The sequence below is a fragment of the Sceloporus occidentalis genome, unplaced genomic scaffold (assembly GCF_023333645.1).
Source record: "Sceloporus occidentalis isolate IW3139 unplaced genomic scaffold, rSceOcc1.0.p SCAF_67, whole genome shotgun sequence".
Taxonomy (NCBI): Eukaryota; Metazoa; Chordata; class Lepidosauria; order Squamata; family Phrynosomatidae; genus Sceloporus; species Sceloporus occidentalis.
In genome coordinates this window covers 5,102,857-5,124,718 of record NW_028317047.1, presented here as the reverse complement: position 1 = coordinate 5,124,718, position 21,862 = coordinate 5,102,857, and the positions used below count along the sequence as shown (strand labels likewise).

The following is a 21,862-nucleotide window of genomic DNA, read 5'->3' as shown; positions in this document are numbered from 1 at the left end:
GTGGACAGGGGTCAGCATGCACACCCTGACTGGTGCAACAAACTGGCATGCACTGTGTGTTCTGACACCTTTCTGTCAGAGCCAGCATTAACTTTTCCAGCAACTTGAGCTACGGTAGATTGTTGGATTTGACAACACGGGTTAGGTACACCACTTTTTCTCCCTTGGACCACTTTTGACCAGTAACACCGGACAAGAGCTACAGTTTTGGAGATGCTCTGACCCAATAATCTAGCCATCACAATTTGGCCCTTGTCAAAGTTGATCAGATCCTCAACACTTGCTATTTTTCCTGCTTCTAACACATCAACTTTGAGGACAAAATGTTCACTTGCTGCTTAATATATCCCACCCACTGGCAGGTGCCGTGATAACAAGATTATCAGTGTTATACACTTCACCTTTAAGTGGTCAAAATGTTATGGCTGATGAATATATGTATAAACGGTGTCATACTTTCACATTGTACTGTTATTTTTAGCTTTTTGGTAAAAGTGCACATTAATACTTTTTATAGACTAAAATTCAGAACTAACTGCTAAATGTGCAAATTGTTATTACATACATGTTTTTATGATGGTAATCTTTGTAACAGGCACACATATGTTATTGTGTCTACAGTGAGCTTTACAGCATTAGAAACCATACTATCTAGATGACTAGCCTTCCTTCCTCAGTTCTGCACACACATGCAGAGGAAGAAGGTAGCAGATGACATTCAGTTAGCAACAATTTACATGCCAGGACAGTCATGTAGAAATCAATCTACCTTCGCCCCAGGACGCGTGAGATTGCGGCGCGTCCTTTAAAAAAAACAAATTCAAGCATGCAAGTCAATGGTGCCCAGCTTTCTAATCACAATGTGATTAGTAAAATAAATAACTGGTAATATGTAAAAAAAAAAATTATATATATATAAAATATTTTTTTATGAACAAGTCCTAAAATTAGCGAGATATCTTTAAACAATCCTTGCATGGAAAGAGTTAAAATACTGACATGTTAAATGCCCATGGGGTGTCTACTTTTAAAAAATTTATGATTTGATGGGTTAAATTGAATAGGCCGGATTCAACAATGTCCCAATTAACAACCCCACAAACCCATGCATGTGGGTATCACTGTACTCAGGAGATTTTGCTAAACACATAATGGGGTGTTGTGTGACAGTGACATATACCAGGAGCTGTAAATTCATACCATGTTCATACCAGCTGTAAATTGCACCAAATTCGTGCCATTGTCACGTAAGGGTTAAACATTACTTTTTAATAGGGGTAGCTTTATACTATACAAAAAAAGTCATTTTGGGATTTGTACATTTATAGACTGGACCCACTACTGTTAAGTGTACAGTAGAGGACTGCATTGGGAGGCGGGTCCCGCGAAACTTGCGGGTGGTCTTGCTGGTGCTGCGAGCGGGCGGTCAGGCACTGTACCTGCGGGTCCCGGTAATCCCGCGCAGTCCTGCAAGGGTGCCTTCTCGCTGCTCCCTTACAGCGTCTCCTCTCTTGCTCCGCCCAGGAACAAAACAGAGTCACGTGGGCGGAGCAAGAGAAGAGACGCTGTGAGGGAGCAGCAAGAAGGCAGCCTTGCGGGACTGCGCGGGAACTCTGCAGTTCAGGTAAGGAGCTGGGCGTGGTTGGCCACAAATGTGGCGGGAGCGGGCGGAATTGGCCACAAATGCAGGCGGGAGTAGAACATCCACATTGCGGGAGCGGAAAAAAAATCAGTGGGAGCGGAATTAAAAAAGCTGTCCCGCGCAGGGCTCTAGTTTACAGCTGATACTATGCACTTTCTTCATAAACAAAATATTGCAGTATATGCACATAAAAGCTTAGTAATCATACAGTGCAGTGAAAAAGTAGTTGACCCTTCCCAATTTCTTCTATTTTTGCTTATTTTACACATTTAAATGTTTCAGATCATCCAACTAAGATAAATATAAGACAATGTGAGTAAGCACAAAATGCAGCTTTTCATTGATCATTTCATTTATTGTCAGTAAAGACTTGATCAAAACCTATGTCACCTATGTGAAAAAGTAATTGCCCTTAAACCTGATAACTGGTTGTTTACAACTGAAATCAAATGTTATAACTGACAATTGGTCTTTTATATTGCTGTGGATAAACTTTTCCTTAATCATCTTGGCTGAATTGTTTTCATTCAGGCACATTGGAGGTTTTTAAGCCAATTCAAATACTTTGACTAGGCCACTCCAAAACCTTCATTTAGTTTCTTTTGAGCCATTCAGGCTTACATATGGGCTTCAAATCATTGTCCTGCTGCATAATTCAGATGGCCTGACATTCTCCTTCAGGATTTTCTGGTAGTGAGCAAAATTCATGGTTCCATCAATTATGGCAAGTTGCTAAGGTTCTAAAGCAACCTCAGACCATACGACTACCACTATCGTGTTTTACGGTTGGCATTAAGTGATTATTGTGTAATGCTGTGTTAGCTTTATGCCATATGTAATGTAACCCATGTCTTCCAGAAAGTTCCACTTTTCACTCATCAATTCACAGAATATTATACCAAAAGTCTAGGGTATCATCAAGATGTTTTTTTGGTAAATGTTCTTTTTGGTCAGCAGTGGTTTTCTTCTGCGTCTCTCCCATGGAAGCCATTTTTACCTCTTTCTTATTGTGGAATAGAATAACTTGATTCGCCCGCATAAAGCCCTGACCTAAACCTCATTAAACTAGAGATGCACAGAAATATCATCCGAAAATGGCATTATTGGCAAAATGGCGAAAAAAAAAAAAAATGCTGAAAATAATCTACCTCCATCCAGAGGCGGGCTGGGCTGGGGGGCATTTGGCCCACAGGGCGCCCTAAATCTAAACTAAATGGCTGCTGCACAAGGCCGGATTAACGTAGGGGCTGAGGGAGCTGCAGCTCCAGGCCCCTACCTGAAAATAGGCTAAGTCAGGGCCGGGTTGGCTAACCAGGAAATTCTCGGTGGGCCTGCTGCTCACTGAAGTGCCCGATGCAGCCACATGACCACCAGGGCTGGGTTGGCTAACCCAGCCACTAACCTGTGGACCAAATTTAGTTGCGGGGCAAAAGCTCCCAGCAACCACGTCCGCAGGGGCCCTGCTGCTTACCTGTGCCCTACTCGCACCCACACTGTGCGAGAAATGCCTTTTTTGCCGGCCAGGGGAAGCAGGAACCCAGTGGACTCACGTGAATTTACGTCATGTCACATGACTCTGCTCCGTTTCGGTCCAGAATTTTCATTTTGGTAAATCCCTACGCTTTTGTGATGAACTGGAGCGTAGATTGAGAGCCAGACCTTCTTGTCCAACATCAGTGCCTGACCTTCCAAAAGCTCTACTGGATGAATAGGCTGAAATTGCCTCAGAAACTTCATAAAATCTTGTGGAAAGCCTTCCCAGAAAAGTGGAAGCTGTTATAGGGGGGGGGCAACTACCTATTAATGTCTTGTATGTCTATGTATTTAGAATGCAATGTCATAAAAGTGTCTGTTGGTGTAATGGTCAGCTTTCCCAATACTTGTGTCCATATACACTGCCTTGAAAAGGTATTCACCCCCTTAGCATATACCTTATTTTGTTGCATTATAACCTAGTATTCAAATGGATTAGTTGGCGGTTTGTATCATTTGATTCTCCACCACTTTTTTGCACAATAAGAAATATTTTGCATATTCAAACAAGAAATAAGACAAAAAAACCCAGAGCATGCATAACTATTCATCCCCCCCCCCAGTCAATACTGTGTAGAGCCAAGTCTCTCTCTTGGGGTACATCTCTATAAGCTTGGCACATCTAGCCACTTGGATTTTTGCAGATTCTTCAAGTCAAAACTGCGCCAGCTCCTTCAAGTTGGATGGGTTCCACTGGTATACGGCAATCTTTGTCATACCACAGATTCTAAATTGGATTGAGGACTGGGCTTTGACTAGGCCATTCCAAGACTGTTTCCCCTTAAACTACTTGAGTGTTGCTTTAGCAGTATAATTAGGGTCATTGTCTCTGGAGGACTGAAACAGGGTTCCCTCAAGAATTTCCCTGTATTCACCACCATCCATCGTTTCTTCTATCCTGACCAGTTTCCCAGTCTCTGCTGATGGAAAAACATGGATGATGTTCTCAGGGTGATGACAGGTGTTAGGTTTACACCAGACATAACATTTTCCTTGATGGACAAATAGCTAAATTTTAGTCCCATCTGACCAGAGTACATTCTTCCATATGTTTGGGGGCCTTTTAGAACAGGTGTATATATACTGCAATTATGTGACACTTAAATTGCACACAGGTGGACTTTATTTAATTATGTGACTTCTGAAAGTAATGGGTTGCACCAGATCCTATTTAGGATCTTCATAGCAAAGGTGGTGAATAAATATGCACGCACCACTTTTCTGATTTTTATTATTTCGAATTAAAAAAAATTATTTTCTTAATTTCACTTTACCAAATCTGTCACGCACGTACCGGCACGCAGGGTCGGCGCCGGCTTTCTCCCGGACCCCTGGTGCCGGCGTCGTCTCGGTTGGCTGCTTCTTCGCTCCCCACATCCACGTGGGGAGCTGGGGAAGATGGCGATGGAGCGGCGTCGGGTGCCGAGAGAGGGGCGGCGCTTCTTCATGCCGCTCCGGCACCTCCTCCTTCTGCCGTCTGTGTGCAGGGGAAGATGGGAGGTGATACTGAGGAGGCAAGTTGTAGAGGGGCTTCCAGCGCCGTCTCCCTCTAGAGTTCATGGTACTAGGGCTGGATCTACAGGTGTGACATCATACGTCACACCTGTGATCCCTATAAAAGCCCCAAGCTCCCTCTCAACAGTGGTCAGATATTCTGAGACGCTCTGTATGCTACATAGCGTCCCAAGTGCTGTGCTCCTTGCCCTGTTTTGTGCCTGAACCTGTGCCTGAACCTGTGCCTGAACCGGTATCGTTACCCACACCTGTGCCTGCACCTGTACCGTTACCTGTGCCTGTGCCTATACCTGCACCTGTATCGTTACCTGAACCTGTGCCTGAACCTGTGCCTGAACCTGTGCCTGAACCGGTATCGTTACCCACACCTGTGCCTGCACCTGTATTGCTACCGCACCTGTGCCTGCGCCTATACCTGTGCCTGTGCCTGCACCTGTACCGTCACCTGTACCTGTGCTTGATCCAGACCCTGGACTGTACCTAGTAAAGTGAGTCTGAACTACACCTGTTTTTTGCTTCCCTATTCCTTTGGTCGTCCTGCATATTGGGCTCCTTCTCTGAACGGAACACAGACACCTAGTGGTGTCTGACATAATATCTGAGCCAACAATGGAGTCCGCAGGAGTGGCAGATGCCCTTATGACCATGGCCCACCAGTTGACCTCCCTGAATCGCACTGTAGGGGAGCTCCAAGCAGACCTCGCTGACCTCCGGATGCAACTCCAGGAACTACGGTCCGAACGCATAACACCTCATGTTGCAGTTCCCCTTGAAGCTACGCCAGCCACAGTTCCTGAGGGAGTCACTGTCCCTGAACCCCAGGTAGCCATGCCGGACAAGTTTGCGGGGGAGAGACACCAATTCCGGACCTTTCTTACGGCATGTCAGGTGATGTTTACTCTTCGACCACGCACCTATGCCTCAGACCGTATCAAGGTCCACACTGTTATTACATTGCTAACCGGGGAGCCTCAACAGTGGGCCCATCACCTCCTAAGAACCAACGATCCCGTCCTTGAGTCCTGGTCTTTGTACCAGGCCGCTATGAGCAAGATCTATGACAATCCCCTGAGAGCCATCACAGCCCAGAACACCTTACGCCACCTCAAACAGGGCAGGCGGCCTGTTGAGGAATACGTTACAGACTTCCGCCAGGCCGCAGTGGAATCTCTGTGGAATGAGGCCGCCCTCCTTGACCAGTTCCGGCTGGGTCTTTCGGACTCATTGAAGGACGAATTGGCACGCACTGGCATCCCTACCTCTCTGGAGGCCCTCTTGGATTTGGTCATCCAGATCGACTGACGCTTAAGGGAACGTAGACTGGAACGTACCATGGGCTCCAGTCCTCCACGACGCCGTGCCTACCAAAGTTCTGCTCCCACCGTTACCCGGTCTCCCCCGTCCACCACGCCTGCACCAGAGGAACCCATGCAGATAGGTCTCTTCCGGGGCCCGCTTTCGTCTGTGGAGCGCTCTCGGAGGAGATCACTGAACCTCTGTCTATACTGCGGCAAGGCCGGCCACCTGCTTCGCGAGTGTCCTGTGAGGCCCTCCAGGCTCGGAGGTAAGCTGTCCACAGAACACACGCCAAAGAGACTCGCGGTATTCCGTGCTGCCCCTCACTTTTCCATCTCTGTCTCCCTACAGTGGACTGAGGAACCCATCACCACAACAGCAATGGTGGATTCCGGTGCCAGCGGGAACTTCATGGACTTGTCCTTTGCCAAGGCACACCACATTCCCCATCTCACCAAGCCCTTGGCCTTGCACATCCAATTAGTGGATGGTAACCCGTTGGCTTCCGCCCCAGTCACCCAAGAAACCACCTCCCTGGCCCTTTTGCTCGGTACTCACCATCACGAACTCATTCGCTTCGATTTAGTCCAGTCACCTTTGTTTCCCGTTATTCTTGGACTTCCCTGGTTAAGACAGCATAATCCTCATATCAATTGGGAGAGGGGCTCTATCACCTTTTCCTCCTCCTTCTGCAAGGCCTCTTGTTTATTGCAAGCCACTCCCTATCAGGGACAGCTACTCGCACTGGAGACCCAACCCACCAACGACAAACCACCTTCTGTACCTCTGGCCTACCGTGCCTTTGCCGACGTATTCGAGAAGAAGGGCGCAGATAAACTGCCACCTCATCGTAGTTACGATTGTCTCAGCGACCTGCTTCCTGGGGGGCCTATCCCATATGGTCGCATTTACCCCCTTTCTGGTCCAGAACTCCGGGTCCTGAAGGACTATATCGACGAGGCCCTCAAGAAAGGATTCATACGACCGTCTACCTCCCCAGCAGGAACAGGACTGTTCTTTGTTGGCAAAAAAGACGGGGGCCTGCGACCCTGCATAGATTACCGGGCTCTGAACGCTGTCACTATCAAAAACCGTTACCCGTTGCCATTAATACCTGAATTATTGGACCGCCTGAGCTCTGCCCATATATACACTAAACTGGACCTCCGTGGAGCCTATAACCTGGTCCGGATCAGAGAAGGAGACGAGTGGAAGACCGCATTTCGCACACGTTATGGACATTTTGAGTACACAGTGATGCCTTTTGGCCTGTGTAATGCCCCAGCTACTTTTCAACACTTCTTGAACGATGTGTTTCGGGACTATCTTGATGTATTCGTTGTGATATATCTAGACGACATCTTGATATATTCGGAGTCTCTGGAGGCGCACCGACGTCACATGCACTGTGTCCTCACCAGGCTACGTGATAACAACCTTTATGCAAAACTGGAGAAATGCGTGTTCGAGACCACCACAGTAGAGTTCCTCGGCTTCCTTCTGACCCCTCAAGGGATCGAAATGGACGACAAGAAGATCCGAGCCATCACCACCTGGCCCTGTCCCACCAACAAAAAGGAGGTGCAACGGTTCATAGGTTTTGCCAACTTCTACCGCAAATTCATCCGTAACTTCTCCAGGGTAGTGCAACCACTCACAGCCTTAACCAAAAAGGAAGGCCGGTTCGTTTGGTCCCCTTCAGCCCTGGAGGCCTTTGACAGTCTCAAACGCCTCTTCACTAATGCGCCTATACTCGCATTCCCTGATCCCTCCAGACCCTACATAGTGGAAGTGGATGCCTCTGACTCTGCAGTTGGGGCCATCCTGTCTCAAAAAGACCCCCAGGGAATCACACACCCGGTAGCTTTCTTTTCCAAGAAACTGTCAACCCCGGAAAGGAATTATGATATCGGTGACCGCGAATTGCTGGCTTTAAAAGCAGCCCTGGAGGAATGGAGACACCACTTGGACCCTTGGTTTTTACCGACCACCTAAACCTGGAATACCTCTGCACCGCTAAACGCCTCAAACCCCGCCAGGCTCGTTGGGCATCACGTATCGCCCGGGGTCAAAGAACGGCAAAGCCGATGCCCTTTCCCGCACCACGGGTGAGACCGAGAGGACAAGCGGATCCGACGAGACCATTCTCCAAAACGGCCATTTTCTCGCTATGTTTCCCTCTATTTGGGAGAGACTCCTTTATCATAGTTCACCAGGAAGAGTCTCCGCACCTCATTTCTGCACACAAAAAGACAGTTTGCTCTACCATTGTGAGAGGATCTACGTACCGCCTCCTGTACGCCGCGAGATTCTGCGGTTGCATCACGCTACGTTGACGGCTGGACATGGGGGAATAAGGAAAACAGAAGAGTTAATTCAACGATCATTTTGGTGGCCGGCTATGCGTAAGGAGAAAGTCGCCTTCGTCTCAGCCTGCCAAGTGTGCGCCACCTCCAAGACCTCACGGGGCAGGCCCGCTGGTCTTCTTCAGCCACTGCCAGTACCCAAACAACCATGGACTGACATCTCAATGGATTTTGTTGTTGACCTGCCGGCCTCTCGCGGTTTCACTACTGTCCTGGTTGTGGTGGATCGGTTCACCAAGATGGCCCACTTTATACCAACCAAGGGTCTACCTACCTCCACTGAGACGGCTTCGTTATTCCTCAAGGAGATCTTTCGTCTCCACGGTTTACCACGCACAATCACATCGGACCGTGGAACACAGTTCACTTCTCGTTTCTGGCGTGCATTCTGCAAAGGACTACGAATACAGCCCTGTTACTCATCCTCCTTCCATCCACAGAGCAACGGGCAAACGGAACGAGTCAATCAAATACTTGAACAGTATTTACGCGGCTTCGTTACCTACTTGCAAGATGACTGGGTCACGTTGTTACCTACCGCAGAGTACGCCTACAACAATCAAACGCACAGATCCACTGGCTGCTCGCCATTCTTTGCTAACTTTGGCTACCACCCTGCTTCCTTGCCTGACTCTCCTGTGCCCGCCTCTGTACCCGAAGCTGCCACGAGACTCCAACGTCTTCTCCGATCTTTTCGCGTCATTCGATCCAACATCATCAGAGCGCAAATCCAGTACAAAACCAACGCCGATCGTCTGCGCTCTCCTACACCTAGTTATCAACAAGGGGACAAGGTGTGGCTCTCCACCGCTCATCTTCGCCTATCTTGTCCCACGAAGAAACTCGGCCCTCGATTCAACGGCCCTTTTCCCGTTGTGGGGATGGTTGGTCCTGCTGCTGTCCGTCTCCAGCTACCCAGTTCCTATCGGATTCACCCTGTTTTCCATGTCTCCCTCGTGAAACCGTGGAGATCACCTGCAAGCACCTCGACAGACTCCCCTCCTCCGCCTCCTGTGGCGATCGCAGGGGATCCCGAATACGAGGTAAAGCACATTCTTGATTCCCGGATTCGACACGGACGCTTGGAATACCTCATCCACTGGAAAGGCTACGGGGCGGCGGACCGTTCCTGGGAACCTGTGGACAATATACATGCTCCTGCCAAACTTCGTGTGTTTCACCGTCGCCATCCTGACCGCCCTCGTCCTGGGCGCCCCCGGAGGACTCGCCTGGGGGGGGGTTCTGTCGCGCCGGCTTTCTCCCGGATCCCTGGTGCCGGCGTCGTCTCGGTTGGCTGCTTCTTCGCTCCCCACATCCACGTGGGGAGCTAGGGAAGATGGCGACGGAGCGGCGTCGGGTGCCGAGAGAGGGGCGGCGCTTCTTCATGCCGCTCCGGCACCACCTCCTTCTGCCGTCTGTGTGCAGGGGAAGATGGGAGGTGATACTGAGGAGGCAAGTGGTAGAGGGGCGGCGCTTCCAGTGCCGTCTCCCTCTAGAGTTCATGGTAAAGGCGGTACTAGGGCTGGATCTACAGGCTTGACGTCATACGTCACACCTGTGATCCCTATAAAAGCCCCAAGCTCCCTCTCAACAGTGCTCAGATATTCTGAGACGCTCTCTATGCTACATAGCGTCCCAAGTGCTGTGCTCCTTGCCCTGTTTTGTGCCTGAACCTGTGCCTGAACCTGTGCCTGAACCGGTATCGTTACCCACACCTGTGCCTGCGCCTATACCTGTGCCTGCACCTGTACCGTTACCTGTGCCTGTGCCTATACCTGCACCTGCACCTGTATCGTTACCTGAACCTGTGCCTGAACTGGTATCGTTACCCACACCTGTGCCTGCACCTGTATTGCTACCGCACCTGTGCCTGCGCCTATACCTGTGCCTGTGCCTGCACCTGTACCGTCACCTGTACCTGTGCTTGATCCAGACCCTGGACTGTACCTAGTAAAGTGAGTCTGAACTACACCTGTTTTTTGCTTCCCTATTCCTTTGGTCCTCCTGCATATTGGGCTCCTTCTCTGAACGGAACACAGACACCTAGTGGTGTCTGACAAAATCGGACTATTTTGTGTATGTCCATTATCTGAAAGCCAAACAAAATCAATTTTAATTCCAAGTTGTAATGCAACAAAATAGGAAAAGTGCCAGGGGAGTGAATACTTTTGTAAGGCACTGCAGTGTACCATTACATTATGATGTCCTGTTTAGTTTGACAATGTTATCCTGTTCAGCACTCTAGAAGTCCAGTTTGAACAGTTAAGTTTGATTTGCTGCCCCCTTTTTCTGATAAACAGTGGAGTTCTTTCAAGTGAGAGTTGACTATAGGTACATTTCATGGTACTTCTAATTAAAGGGAAAAAGAAGCATCATTTAAAAAGTCCCACTTGGTAAATGTAAAAGTTGCACCAAATAAAAGTTATCCATTCTAATTATGAAAGTTAATGTACCAAACAGCTTTAATAAACATAATCTGGCAGTTTTGTGGGTGTTATGCTTGCCTGGCTATCTTTTTTGTTCCATGCATTAAATCTTTGCCAACTTTTATATTAGTCTTAGTTTTCTCTTATAACATCTGCTTGATGGATCATGATATGTTATGATTGTAAAGCGGTGTGAGAAAATATATACTATGAATAGTTGTTAGCCAGTGATCTGTCACAGATGATAGACTAAACTGGTATAAATCTTTCTGTTATTGTTGTGCAAGTGGTGATATAATACAATTTAAATTTTAGTTAATTTGTATGCTGTGTAGCTTCCTAGTAGACTTTTTGAGGAGTTTGTGGTGTTCCAGTGATTCCTCTCTGATAAGTGTAAAGTAGTTTTTTGTCAATATTCTCCATAGCGCACAAGTTATGGTGCCATATGTCCTCATTACAATTTTTTTTTTGTCTAGGAGCTTGAACTCTCCCATTAACACGCCCTTTTGTGATTAGACCTTTCTGTTCTGTCTAGCACTGAATCAATAGATTCAATGCTGAATCTAAGCGACCCCACTTAGAAAGCATTGGTTCAACTGTTGGGCCTACAGAGAGGTATAATTTATTATTTATTTGCAATGCATATTTACATTGGATTAAAAATACCATTTAAACCATAGTTTCCAACAGGTGTGTGTGTTTTTCTTCATGGATGTCACAACTCTACCTGAAACTTAATCTTTCTAAAACTACACTCGCCACTCCATTACCTGAATTCTCTATCACCATTAACAACACGACTATCAATCCTACTAACCAGGCCTGATGCCTTGGGGTCATCCTTGACTCTAACCTCTCTTTCATCCCTCACATTCAGTCCCTCACCAGATCCTGCCACATGCACCTAAAAAAACATCTCTCGCATCCACCCATTCCTCACCCAAGAATCCACAAAACCTCTGGTTCATTCACCTATCATTTCCCGTCTTCACTTGCTGCTAGGCTTATCTTCCTTGCACGCCGCTCCTCTTCTGCTTCCCCACTCTGTGAAATTCTCCACTGGCTCCCTATTACCTTTAGAATTGAATTTAAAATCCTGGTACTAACATATAAGGCCCTCCATAACACTGCTGCTCCATACATTTCTGCCCTCATAAGCAAATACTCTCCTACTTGATCCTTACGTTCTTCCCATGGGCTATGGCTCTCCTCCTCACTTGTCACCTCTTCCTTTTCCCATCTACAATATTTCTCTTGGGCTGCCCCATATCTCTGGAATCTACTTCCACCAAACCTTCAGCATTCACCCTCCTTCCCAACATTCAAGAAACATCTCAAAACCCACTTCTTCAGAGAAGTATACCATCTTAGCTGAAGAACTTCCCTTTCACTGATACAACCCCACACTACCTCTCACCCTTTCTCTATGCCTTATGTTTGTTCTCACCCCATTCCCTCAAGATTGTTAGCTTGCGAGCAGGGCCCTCTCCACCTAATGTTTCGGTTTGTCTTAGTCTGTCAATTCTCGTCTTGTCTTACCCCTTGAATATATGTGTTGTATTAAGCACTGCAAAAATTGTTGCCGCTATATAAATAAAAGATAATAATAATAATAATAGTATGTTTGTTTGTATGATAATACACTTAACCCCCAGAAATAAAAAAAAAAAAAAAAAAACGAACATTTTTAGTAATGTATCACTTTAAAATTGAATGTTCTCTTAATTGGTTTCATTAAACAACAGTATCTTGTGGCTTAATTATTCACCAGTGGTTGGAAACTCTTGATTTTAATTTTTTTTTAAAATTGTTTTTAAGATGTATTAACTGTGATAGGTGAATTATTTCATTTGTTGAAATAGTCTTGTGTATCTCTAGTGCCTTCAGAGCATTTTGCTAGCCGAGGGACAGTTGTGTGTGTTTAGTTTCACACAAAGAAAATAAGAACAGAACTTAAATCTGCACCTGATATTTTTGTTAACTCTATAATGTATTGTTTAAATGTGCTAGTGGAAATAAATTACCAAAGTTTGTATGTGGACACATACTTTAGTTAAGTATCTAATATTGTCTCTGTAAACAGTTTATAGTTTTTATTGTGTTGACCACACATAACTTACCATTGAAGCAGTCGCTAGAGGGGGGGTGCTCAAAAGAGCTAACCCCTAACCTAACTCCTCACCAGAAAAGCCAGACCTTTTTGGGGGACCCGGCTCCACCTTGGCTTTCAAGTGTCAAAACCTTGTACGATACGTGTTTATTGAAAATAAATATAAAAAAATGCAAAAATACGCATGCTCTGTGGAAAAAAATCAGTGCAATTGCGTGGACAAAGACAATATACTAAAAAGTGCTCCCAGAGGAAGCCCCAGCACAAAAAAAAAAATTGTACTGTATACACTGCACACCGATCCAAATAGCTGGGGCTAGCGTATGCAAAAATAAAAAGTCCATGTAGGGGTCCAAGGTACAAAAAGAGTGAAGTCCGCTTAACCTGACACATTCACCATCGTGCACAGCGCCCAGACTTGGACCAAAGAGGGGGCAAATTGAAACCTCTGGGCTTTATGCTATCCCAGGCCTAAGGCCAGAGGACCAAACTTTCCATCTCTCATGGGTACTCACTTGATCTTAGCCAAAAGGCCAAGAAGTGAGCACTGTTGTTGCCTGGTATAAGCAGCAATTTCATGAACATTTCACTTAATTCCACAAATGGTACTTATGTGTATGTGCATGATTATCCTGTTTACAAGCTTCATATGCGTTTCTGTGAATATATCTACTGTTTGGTGTAGTTTATATTGGTTCTTATTTTTTTCAGTGAAATGGGCTGAGAAATAAGAATGAGAAATATTTTCTCAATTACTCTTTGGTACCCAGGAGCATTGCAATTTCAACTTACTAAATTTTAAGAACCTGCCCTGGTAGGCGGGACTTGCATAACTTACAGTTAAAAATTGAATTGATTTGACAATACATTATTTTGAGCCAGTCAAACTCTTCTTGCAAGCTTACTTGCTTTTTCGCAATCTATAGTGAAAAGCCTCAGTGAGAATGGAGAGATTAAGCACATCTTTCCTACAAATTAATTTGCAAATCCCAGCTATATTGAAGAAAATGGTAATTAATGTAATGCAGTTCATCTCTGATATTGATGTAAAACAAGTTAGTGTTAGGGCGTCTCCAACACTGCATGTTTAAGGTGTCTTTTTAGAGGGATGTTGGTTTTTGAGAGGTTAAACTCTTAAAGAAAGTCTGTGGGTAAAACAAAAAGTAATGAAATAACACTGTACAATTTTGTTTGTAGGCAGACTGGATACTGAACATTGGAGAACAGGCACTGGATATATGTGTTGTCTCCTTTAATCAAACTGCTTTCTCTATTTTGATTCTTGGTGAGAGAAATTTCTTCTGCCTAAAAGAGAACGGACAGATCCGCTTCATGAAAAAACTTGATTACAGTCCAAGCTGCTTCCTTCCATATTGTTCAGGTTAGTACATAATGAAATATAGTTTGGAGACACAGTTTGCTGGGTGTACAAACCTTTATACCTGTTTTATTATGCTGTCTGAATACAGTTTGGTTTCATATAAATTTTAGGCATGTATATGCGTGGGAATAAGTGAATATAACAGCAGTTATATATAGAGAGAGTTTATATTCATTATGAATACAATGGAAATGTATGCGGCTCCACTTTGCACCCATAATGAAAAAGTGACTTGCCATTGCACCCACAGAATTTTCTATTGCACCCATATTGCAAAATGTTGGACTTGCCACTGCTCCTACTTTGCACCCCTAGAACTTTCTATTGGACCCATATTGCAAAATTATGGAATTGCCACTGCACCCACTTTACACCCCCATAAATTGCACCTGCACCCATGTTGCACCTAAATGATTTATTTTATTATTTTAATAAATGCGTGCAGGGGTGCTTTACTATTATACAAACAGAGATATTCGCGGCTGCTGCTGCTTTATGTTAATTATTCTAAAGTTACAGTGTTACATGTGAATAATTGAGCAGATGAGTTTGGGTTTTGGCTCTGATTTAACAGCCTTGTGCAAAATAGCCGCCGCCAATAACCAAAATGACCATCCCAACTCATTGTAATGCTATTGACAGTGACCAAAACGGCCGCTGCACTTGGGGGAGGGGGGAGGGTTGTGGTAGAAACATAAAAGTACAAAAGGTAAGTTTACTTTAGAGGAGAAAAGTTAGGACAAGAGATCATAATCTAAAACTTGGGTGTAAGAAATCCAGAGACTTGAATATAATGTAAAGGAGTTTTACTTTACTAGGATGTTCCTGGGTAAGTTAAACAGACCTCCAGCAGAAGTGAGAAAGGTTAATGCAGTGAGGGAATTATCTACAGATCTTGGTACCCTGTCTGGGTATAATGCTAAAGTCGGCTTCCTCTTGCTTGATATTGGCCGAAGTCGGACAATACAATAGTAACAGCCAAACTCACATAGTTCTCAATCAGGCCCTCCTTTGCACACTGCTCAGTATTTGCACTCGGCCCCACCTTAGCCTAATAGGGGTTTCTACTGTAGTCTGTGGGGAAGATGGTGAACAGAGGTGGTTCTCTGGCTGAAACCAGTTTAAAACGGCAAGATATCAGTTCTTGGTGCAAAGTCCTGATCTGATGTAGAGTAAAATGTAGGTACCCCAGATCTGTATCAGGGCTCCACAGTCTTTAAAGTCTCTAGTAATTGAGGAAACGTGGCACTCTGTACCAGCAGGCCCCTAGGCCATGGGATAAGCCAGGGCTCGACAAATCCCAGGTGCCAGGTCGCCATGGCGACAGAGAATTTTGTCCTGGCGCCTAGGTTTTGTCAGCCTCTTACATCCATAAAAAAATGTGGATGTAAGAGGCTGAGTAACCACACGGGGGCGCTGCTGTCTGCCCAGGAGTCTGGGCAGACAGCACAGCCACTCAGAGCCCGCCCCCGAGCCTGAGATCACTCCCACGGAGTGATCCTGTAGGCTGAAACCGCGGTTGCTGCAAAACCAGCAATCGTGTTATCATCTGCCACAGGCAGCTTCAGGGAAGGGGGTTGTGTGTTGATTGGTTCCCCACACAAGTGTGGGGACCTGACCCAACACCCCCCTGCTGCCTGATCGCTCCATGAGAGCGACAGTGCAGCGTTAACCCCTTCAATGCCACGATCGCGGCATTTAGGGGTTAATTCCCATTTTTTACGGGGCTCTGCTGCTGGTGGTCTGCCTGGAAGACCAGCAACAACAAAAACGAGCCCCCACAAGCCCTTTGATGATTCCTGTAGGCATGGAAGCCTACAGCAGTCATCAGACTCCCCTCCCTGCAATGGCTGGTCTATAGACCAGTAATTGTGTCCCAGCTGCCAGAGGCAGCTTCAGGGACAGGGGAGAGGGTTCTTTGGTCTCCACATGAGTGTGGACACCAGCCCCAACACCCCCCTGCTGCCTGATCGCTCCATGAGAGCGACAGTGCAGCGTTAACCCCTTCAATGCCACACTTGTGTATGACACATTCGTGCATTGCAGGGGTTAACATTTTTCCCCACAAGCTTGTGGGGACTAAATATCAGTCAATGCTCTGCTCCAATGGAACATCAGCATCGAAAGAGTTAAAAAAATAATAATTAATAATAAAAAAAACCAGCACTGACCTGAAAGTCCAGGGTGCTTCCAGGTCAAACGCTGTGAGTTTAGTAAGTGGGCTGATGATGATCAGATCACTCCTAACCAACTGTTAGTTTAAAAAAATCCTGGCTCCTAACTTTTTTACCTGGCGTCTAGATTCACAACAAATTTGTCAAGCCCTGGGATAAGCATATGGACTATAACACAAGACCAATGCCTACTTTAGGTTTGAATCCTTACAGCAGAAACAATGAGCAGACTAATTTGGACAAGTGGTACTGTCACCATATCATGTTTCTCTTTTAATTCTATTTGCATTGTCTCCGTTAAATTGCTAAAAAAGAAATGAACATTTGACATTTTCACTTTTAGGAACAGTATAAGCACAAAGGATTAAACATGTACCATTTCACAGTAAGCTTTGTGTATCGTTAAAGCAGTAAATTGATTTTTATTAAATCATGTGTTTAGTGAGTAAAACGGAAATAACGTCTCTTGTTTGGTCTAAAATACAAATCTTGGCGCTTCATCTGACATTTATTTTGTCATGATCCCACAGTGAATGATGGAACAATAAACAGCCTAGTCGGAAACCATAATAACATGTTGCTCGTGTACCAGGATGTGACACTCAAGTGGGCAGCACAGCTTCCTGATATCCCCGTTGCATTAAGGGTTGCAAGTTTCCAGTAAGTATCTCTTTAAATGACCACGCATGTCACATTAATTGCTGACATAAAAGTCCTTGTTAATGTTGGAGAGCAAACCATTATGGATGCTGGCACTCATTTTAATGTCTTTGGTATTAATTGTTCCAAGGATTACAATATAATATTGGGCTACTGAGGTCTCTGAGGGTTAAATTAGATTTAACTGGTAAAGCTCTCTTAAGCATCTATCTTACAACAGAATGATGTGTAGAAATCCAACTGAACCAAAGAAAACACTTGAAATAGAGCAGTGAATTTGGGTCGTCTAGGAGGCTTGTCACACATTTTCATTCATCTGTTACCTACTCTCTTTTCTACTCCTGGCAAAAAGTAAAATACAGAACCCACTTGATAGAACTGTAATTTCAAGGCACAGATTTCTACTGTACAGTAGATGTTGGTCCTGAAGCTAGTGGCCTATTCTGTCAATTTATGATGTTATGCCCTTGTGTAGTCAGTCATTTTGGTTGTCACAGTTTGCAAGACTACAACAGAGCAGTGTAACTGAGACACAATATTGGCCATTTTTAGAGAGGTAAGATGGAAGAAGTTCAGAATCTTAAGATTAAGGAACATCAAGAGAAAAGAATACAATGTGTATGGGATGAGTAGCATGTATCTATGTATGGAGTCTGTGTACAGTGTATTTCTGGGCTTAAACAGATGTCATCTGTATAGGATTTGTTTGTGTATAGTAGAGTTTATTACTGTTCTGGTGAAGCTGATATAGTCTCTTCAGAGTCCTTTAAAGTACCACCCCGTGCTTACAGCAACATATTGAGGCATAGTTCAACCAGACCTAGGGTGGCTGACCCATGGGTGCAGAAGCCCATGTCCCCCTTTACACAGGGCAGATTGTCCTATCATTAGAACTCAGCTGAAGGAGCCGTTGGCAAGAGATGAGATATCCCTTCAGTCTAGCCTGTTTATGTTACAGAGGTCAGCACTTAGATGTATGTTCTTAGAGCTCTGCTATGATGTGCAACTGTCAGGGATGGGGTCCATACAGACGACTATAATGACCCAGAGCGCCCAGTGATGGTATTCAGGAGGTAATGCGCAGTAGCGGAGTCAGACAGGGCCAGGTGCTGGGTAACCACATTCCCCCGTTGAGCACCTAGGGTTGTGCGGCCACATACCAGGCCCCTGACATAGCAGCGGATGTTGTCCAGAACAAAACAAAACTTGGTAATATCCTGCAGGCACCCTGGAGCAGGCATGAAACATAGCTCTACAGAGAAATGTGCAGGATGCTGCAGGCTGGGATTAGGGAAGATAAGCAGAGTAATAGCAGAGGGTATCGAGAAACATAACAAGCAAGGGGAATCAGTGAGCAAGGGGGCAGAGCAAGAAACGTAGCAAGCGAGAAAACATGGGAAACTGAATAAAGCATAACCAGCAAAGCCAAACATAAAGAATACACAGAACACAGATTCTAAACTTAACCAGACAAGACATAGATGGTACAGGACACAACAGAGGGCAGGGAACAAGGCAAGGAACACAAGGGATGGAGTGAGGAACCGAGATCCTCAGACACTTCTCCTTTAAGCAAGGAAAGGATATCTTAAACTGGGACATGGGGAGAGGAGAGAGGAACTGAGATCCTCAGAGGATTCAGGGAAAAGAGGGCACAGGTACATAAAAGACTGACAGAAATAAATACAGGACTAGCCATAGTATGCTTAACCCACCACTATGCCAAAGTACTCCAATATTCGGTGGGTCTTAGCGCTAAACCACGCTTCCTACTGAATTTCTAATAGGCTAAAACTAAACATTAAATCTAAACACAGAACAGAGAAAAAGACATACCTAAAGTCTGCAGACTGAGAAAAAATGGATGTGGCACAACTTATAAAGGAAACAGAATCTGAAGCTAAGAGCAGGACCAAAATTCAAGAATCAGAAGATAATGGCAGAGCATAAGTAAATCCAGGAATGGATACAGCAAAGGGGGAACTGTAGCGAGACAGGGGAACTGTAGCAAAAAAGAAAAAAACAGAGATAAGCAGCTCCGCAGGTTGGATGGGACCTGACAGCAACCTTCTGATTCAGAGCTTACTACAGTGCAGTAGGCATCTCTCTGAAAAATATTCAATGCTGTTTTCGATTTTAAAGCAGATGTTTTTTCAGGTACCCCAAATTGAACATCAAATGCATTTTGCTGCATTGAAATTTGCAATTTACAGTTGTATTTAAAATGAAATGTTAATATTTGTCAAATACACTGTGTACATGACTGTATGGGATATTAAAAGGGTCAGGAAAATGTTTACATATTGACATAAATTGTGTATAGTAAAAGGTCAAGGTGACGAGGGTTTCAGAACAAAAGTACTGGTAATCTTCTTCATCCAGAAGTAAGGAGAATATTAGTTCTCCCCTCCAGCCCATCTTGTGCTCCTAATTATAACCACCATAACATTAGTTTAATCCTTTCTAAATAACAATGGCTATGCAAAAAAGTTAACTTTTAAATAAGGAATTGCTTTTTGTACAGTATGTGACCAAAAATGTTGACATTCCTCCTGATTATTGAGTTTAGGTGTTTCAGCCACACCCATTGCTAACAGGTATATAAATTAAACCACATAGGCATGTAATCTCCATAGACAAACAAAATTTAACCCATTGATGACAATTGCCGGGCACGTCACGGAAAAACAAGTCGTTTACGACAAATGACGTGCCAGGACCGTCATTTGTTAAAACGGGTGAAAAAATCGATCCGTGATCGATTTTTTTCACCCAAACAGCATTGCTGTAATGCCTCCCCGGGGCGTCAACATCCGCCATACATTGTATGGCGGCGGACGCCCATTTTAAAAGCGTTTAGGAGGCGATCAACGATCACCTCCTAAACTTAAATGGTGTCGCTGGAATGCCTCGATCAGGAGGCATCCAGCGACACCAAACACTTACCTCTTGATGGACTGTGACCACAGCCGGCCCGGGAAAAAAAATAATAAAGATGAAAAAGTTCGCTAGAAGGTCTACAGACCCTCTAGAGAACTCTGGCTCCACTTGCAGGTTGAATACAGGTACTGCATTCAACCATGCAAGTCAATGGAGCCCAGCTTTCTAATCACAGTGTGATTAGTAAAAATAAATTAAACAATAAAATAAAATTAATAATAATTAGAAAAAAATAGTTAAAAAAACAGTAAAATGTAAAAATAATTTCCCACTGGGGAACCTTCAAGTTGAAAAAAAATTTGTAAAAATTTTTTTAAAAAGGCAAAAAAAATAAAATATATATATAAAAAATATATTTTTGTGAGCAAGTCCTAAAATTAGCACATTAGCTTAAAACAATTCTTGCATGGAAAGATTTAAAATACTGGCATATTAAATGCCCATGGGGTGTCTACTTTTAAAAAATGTATGATTTGATGGGGTAAATTGAATTGGCCGGGTTCAACAATGTCCCAATTAACACGGGAGGGAAGGATGGCCACACATCTAATTTCCAATTAGAAAAATGCACACGTACCAAATGTGGCCTTTTAGTTCCCCCGAAAAATGACAAACCCATGCATGTGGGGTATCACTGTACTCAGGAGATGTTGCTGAACACATATTGGGGTGTCGTGTGACAGCGGCATATACCAGGAGCTGTAAATTCATACATAACATAGGTGTGTGGGGGAAAAATACACACAAAAGAATACTACTACTAACTTTGAAAAAATTCTGGTGGTAAAATGTGTGCATGCAAAGAGTTAAAATACCAGCATTTAAAATACCCTGGGGTGTCTAGTTTTCAAAAATATATGGTTTTGTTGGGCACACTGAAATGGCCCGGCTCAAAGATGTACCAAATAGGGCATGGGCAGTGGATCCCCAAATGCCAAAGTTCAACATTGAAAAATGCGCATGCCCCAAATGTGGCCCTTTTGCCCCCAAACAGCCTGGCAAAATCATTCATGTGAGGTATCGCTGTACTCAGGAGATGTTGCTAAACACATATTGGGGTGTTTTATGATAGTGACCTATACCAGAACGTGTTTATTCATACCAAAACAAATGCAAAAAAATGACTACCACAAAGTTTGACAAAGACTGGTGGTAGATATGGTGCATGGAAAGAGTTAAAATACTAGCATTTGAAATACCCTGGGGTGTCTAGTTTTCAAAAATATATGGCTTTATTGGGCATACTGAAATGGCCCGGCTCAAAGATGTACCAAATAGGGCATGAGCAGTTGATCGCCAAACGCCAAAGTTCAACATTGAAAATGCGCATGCCCCAAATGTGGCCCTTTTGCCCCCAAACAGCCAGGCAAAATCATTCATGTGAGGTATCGCTGTACTCAGGAGATGTTGCTAAACACATATTGGGGTGTTTTAGTGACATATACCAGAACCTGTTTGTTCATACCTGAAGTAAAATGTGTGTGAAAAAACAAATGCTTCAAAGATACCCGAAATAGCACATGGGGGGGAGAATTACCAGATTTGGAAAAAATGGCTTTGAAATAGCAAAACACTACCTGTACTTATTGCCCCATAATGTGTAGAAAAAAGCAAAAAAACATAAAAACATTGGGTATTTCTAAACTCAGGAGAAATAGTAGAATCTATTTAGCAGGTTTTTTCATTACCTTTTATAGATGAGTAAAAGATTTTTCAACTAAAAGTTAGAAACAGTCATTTTATTCTAAATTTGTCACCATATTTTATACTTTTTTATTAGTAAATAATATGATACAATCAAAACAATGGCATCTAAAGA

The 21,862-nt window shown here is 44.3% G+C and overlaps 1 protein-coding gene across 1 annotated transcript in view; it reads left to right on the top strand.

Moving 5' to 3' along the window:
* The window catches only part of LOC149286670 (protein PTHB1), a 269,256-nt gene that overhangs the window by 55,248 nt on the left and 192,146 nt on the right, over positions 1–21,862 (top strand). The window contains exons 7-8 of the mRNA XM_089493849.1: positions 14,086–14,269; positions 16,974–17,103. Coding sequence (XP_089349975.1) covers positions 14,086–14,269; positions 16,974–17,103 — 314 coding nt within the window. The remainder of the gene's footprint in view (positions 1–14,085; positions 14,270–16,973; positions 17,104–21,862) is intronic.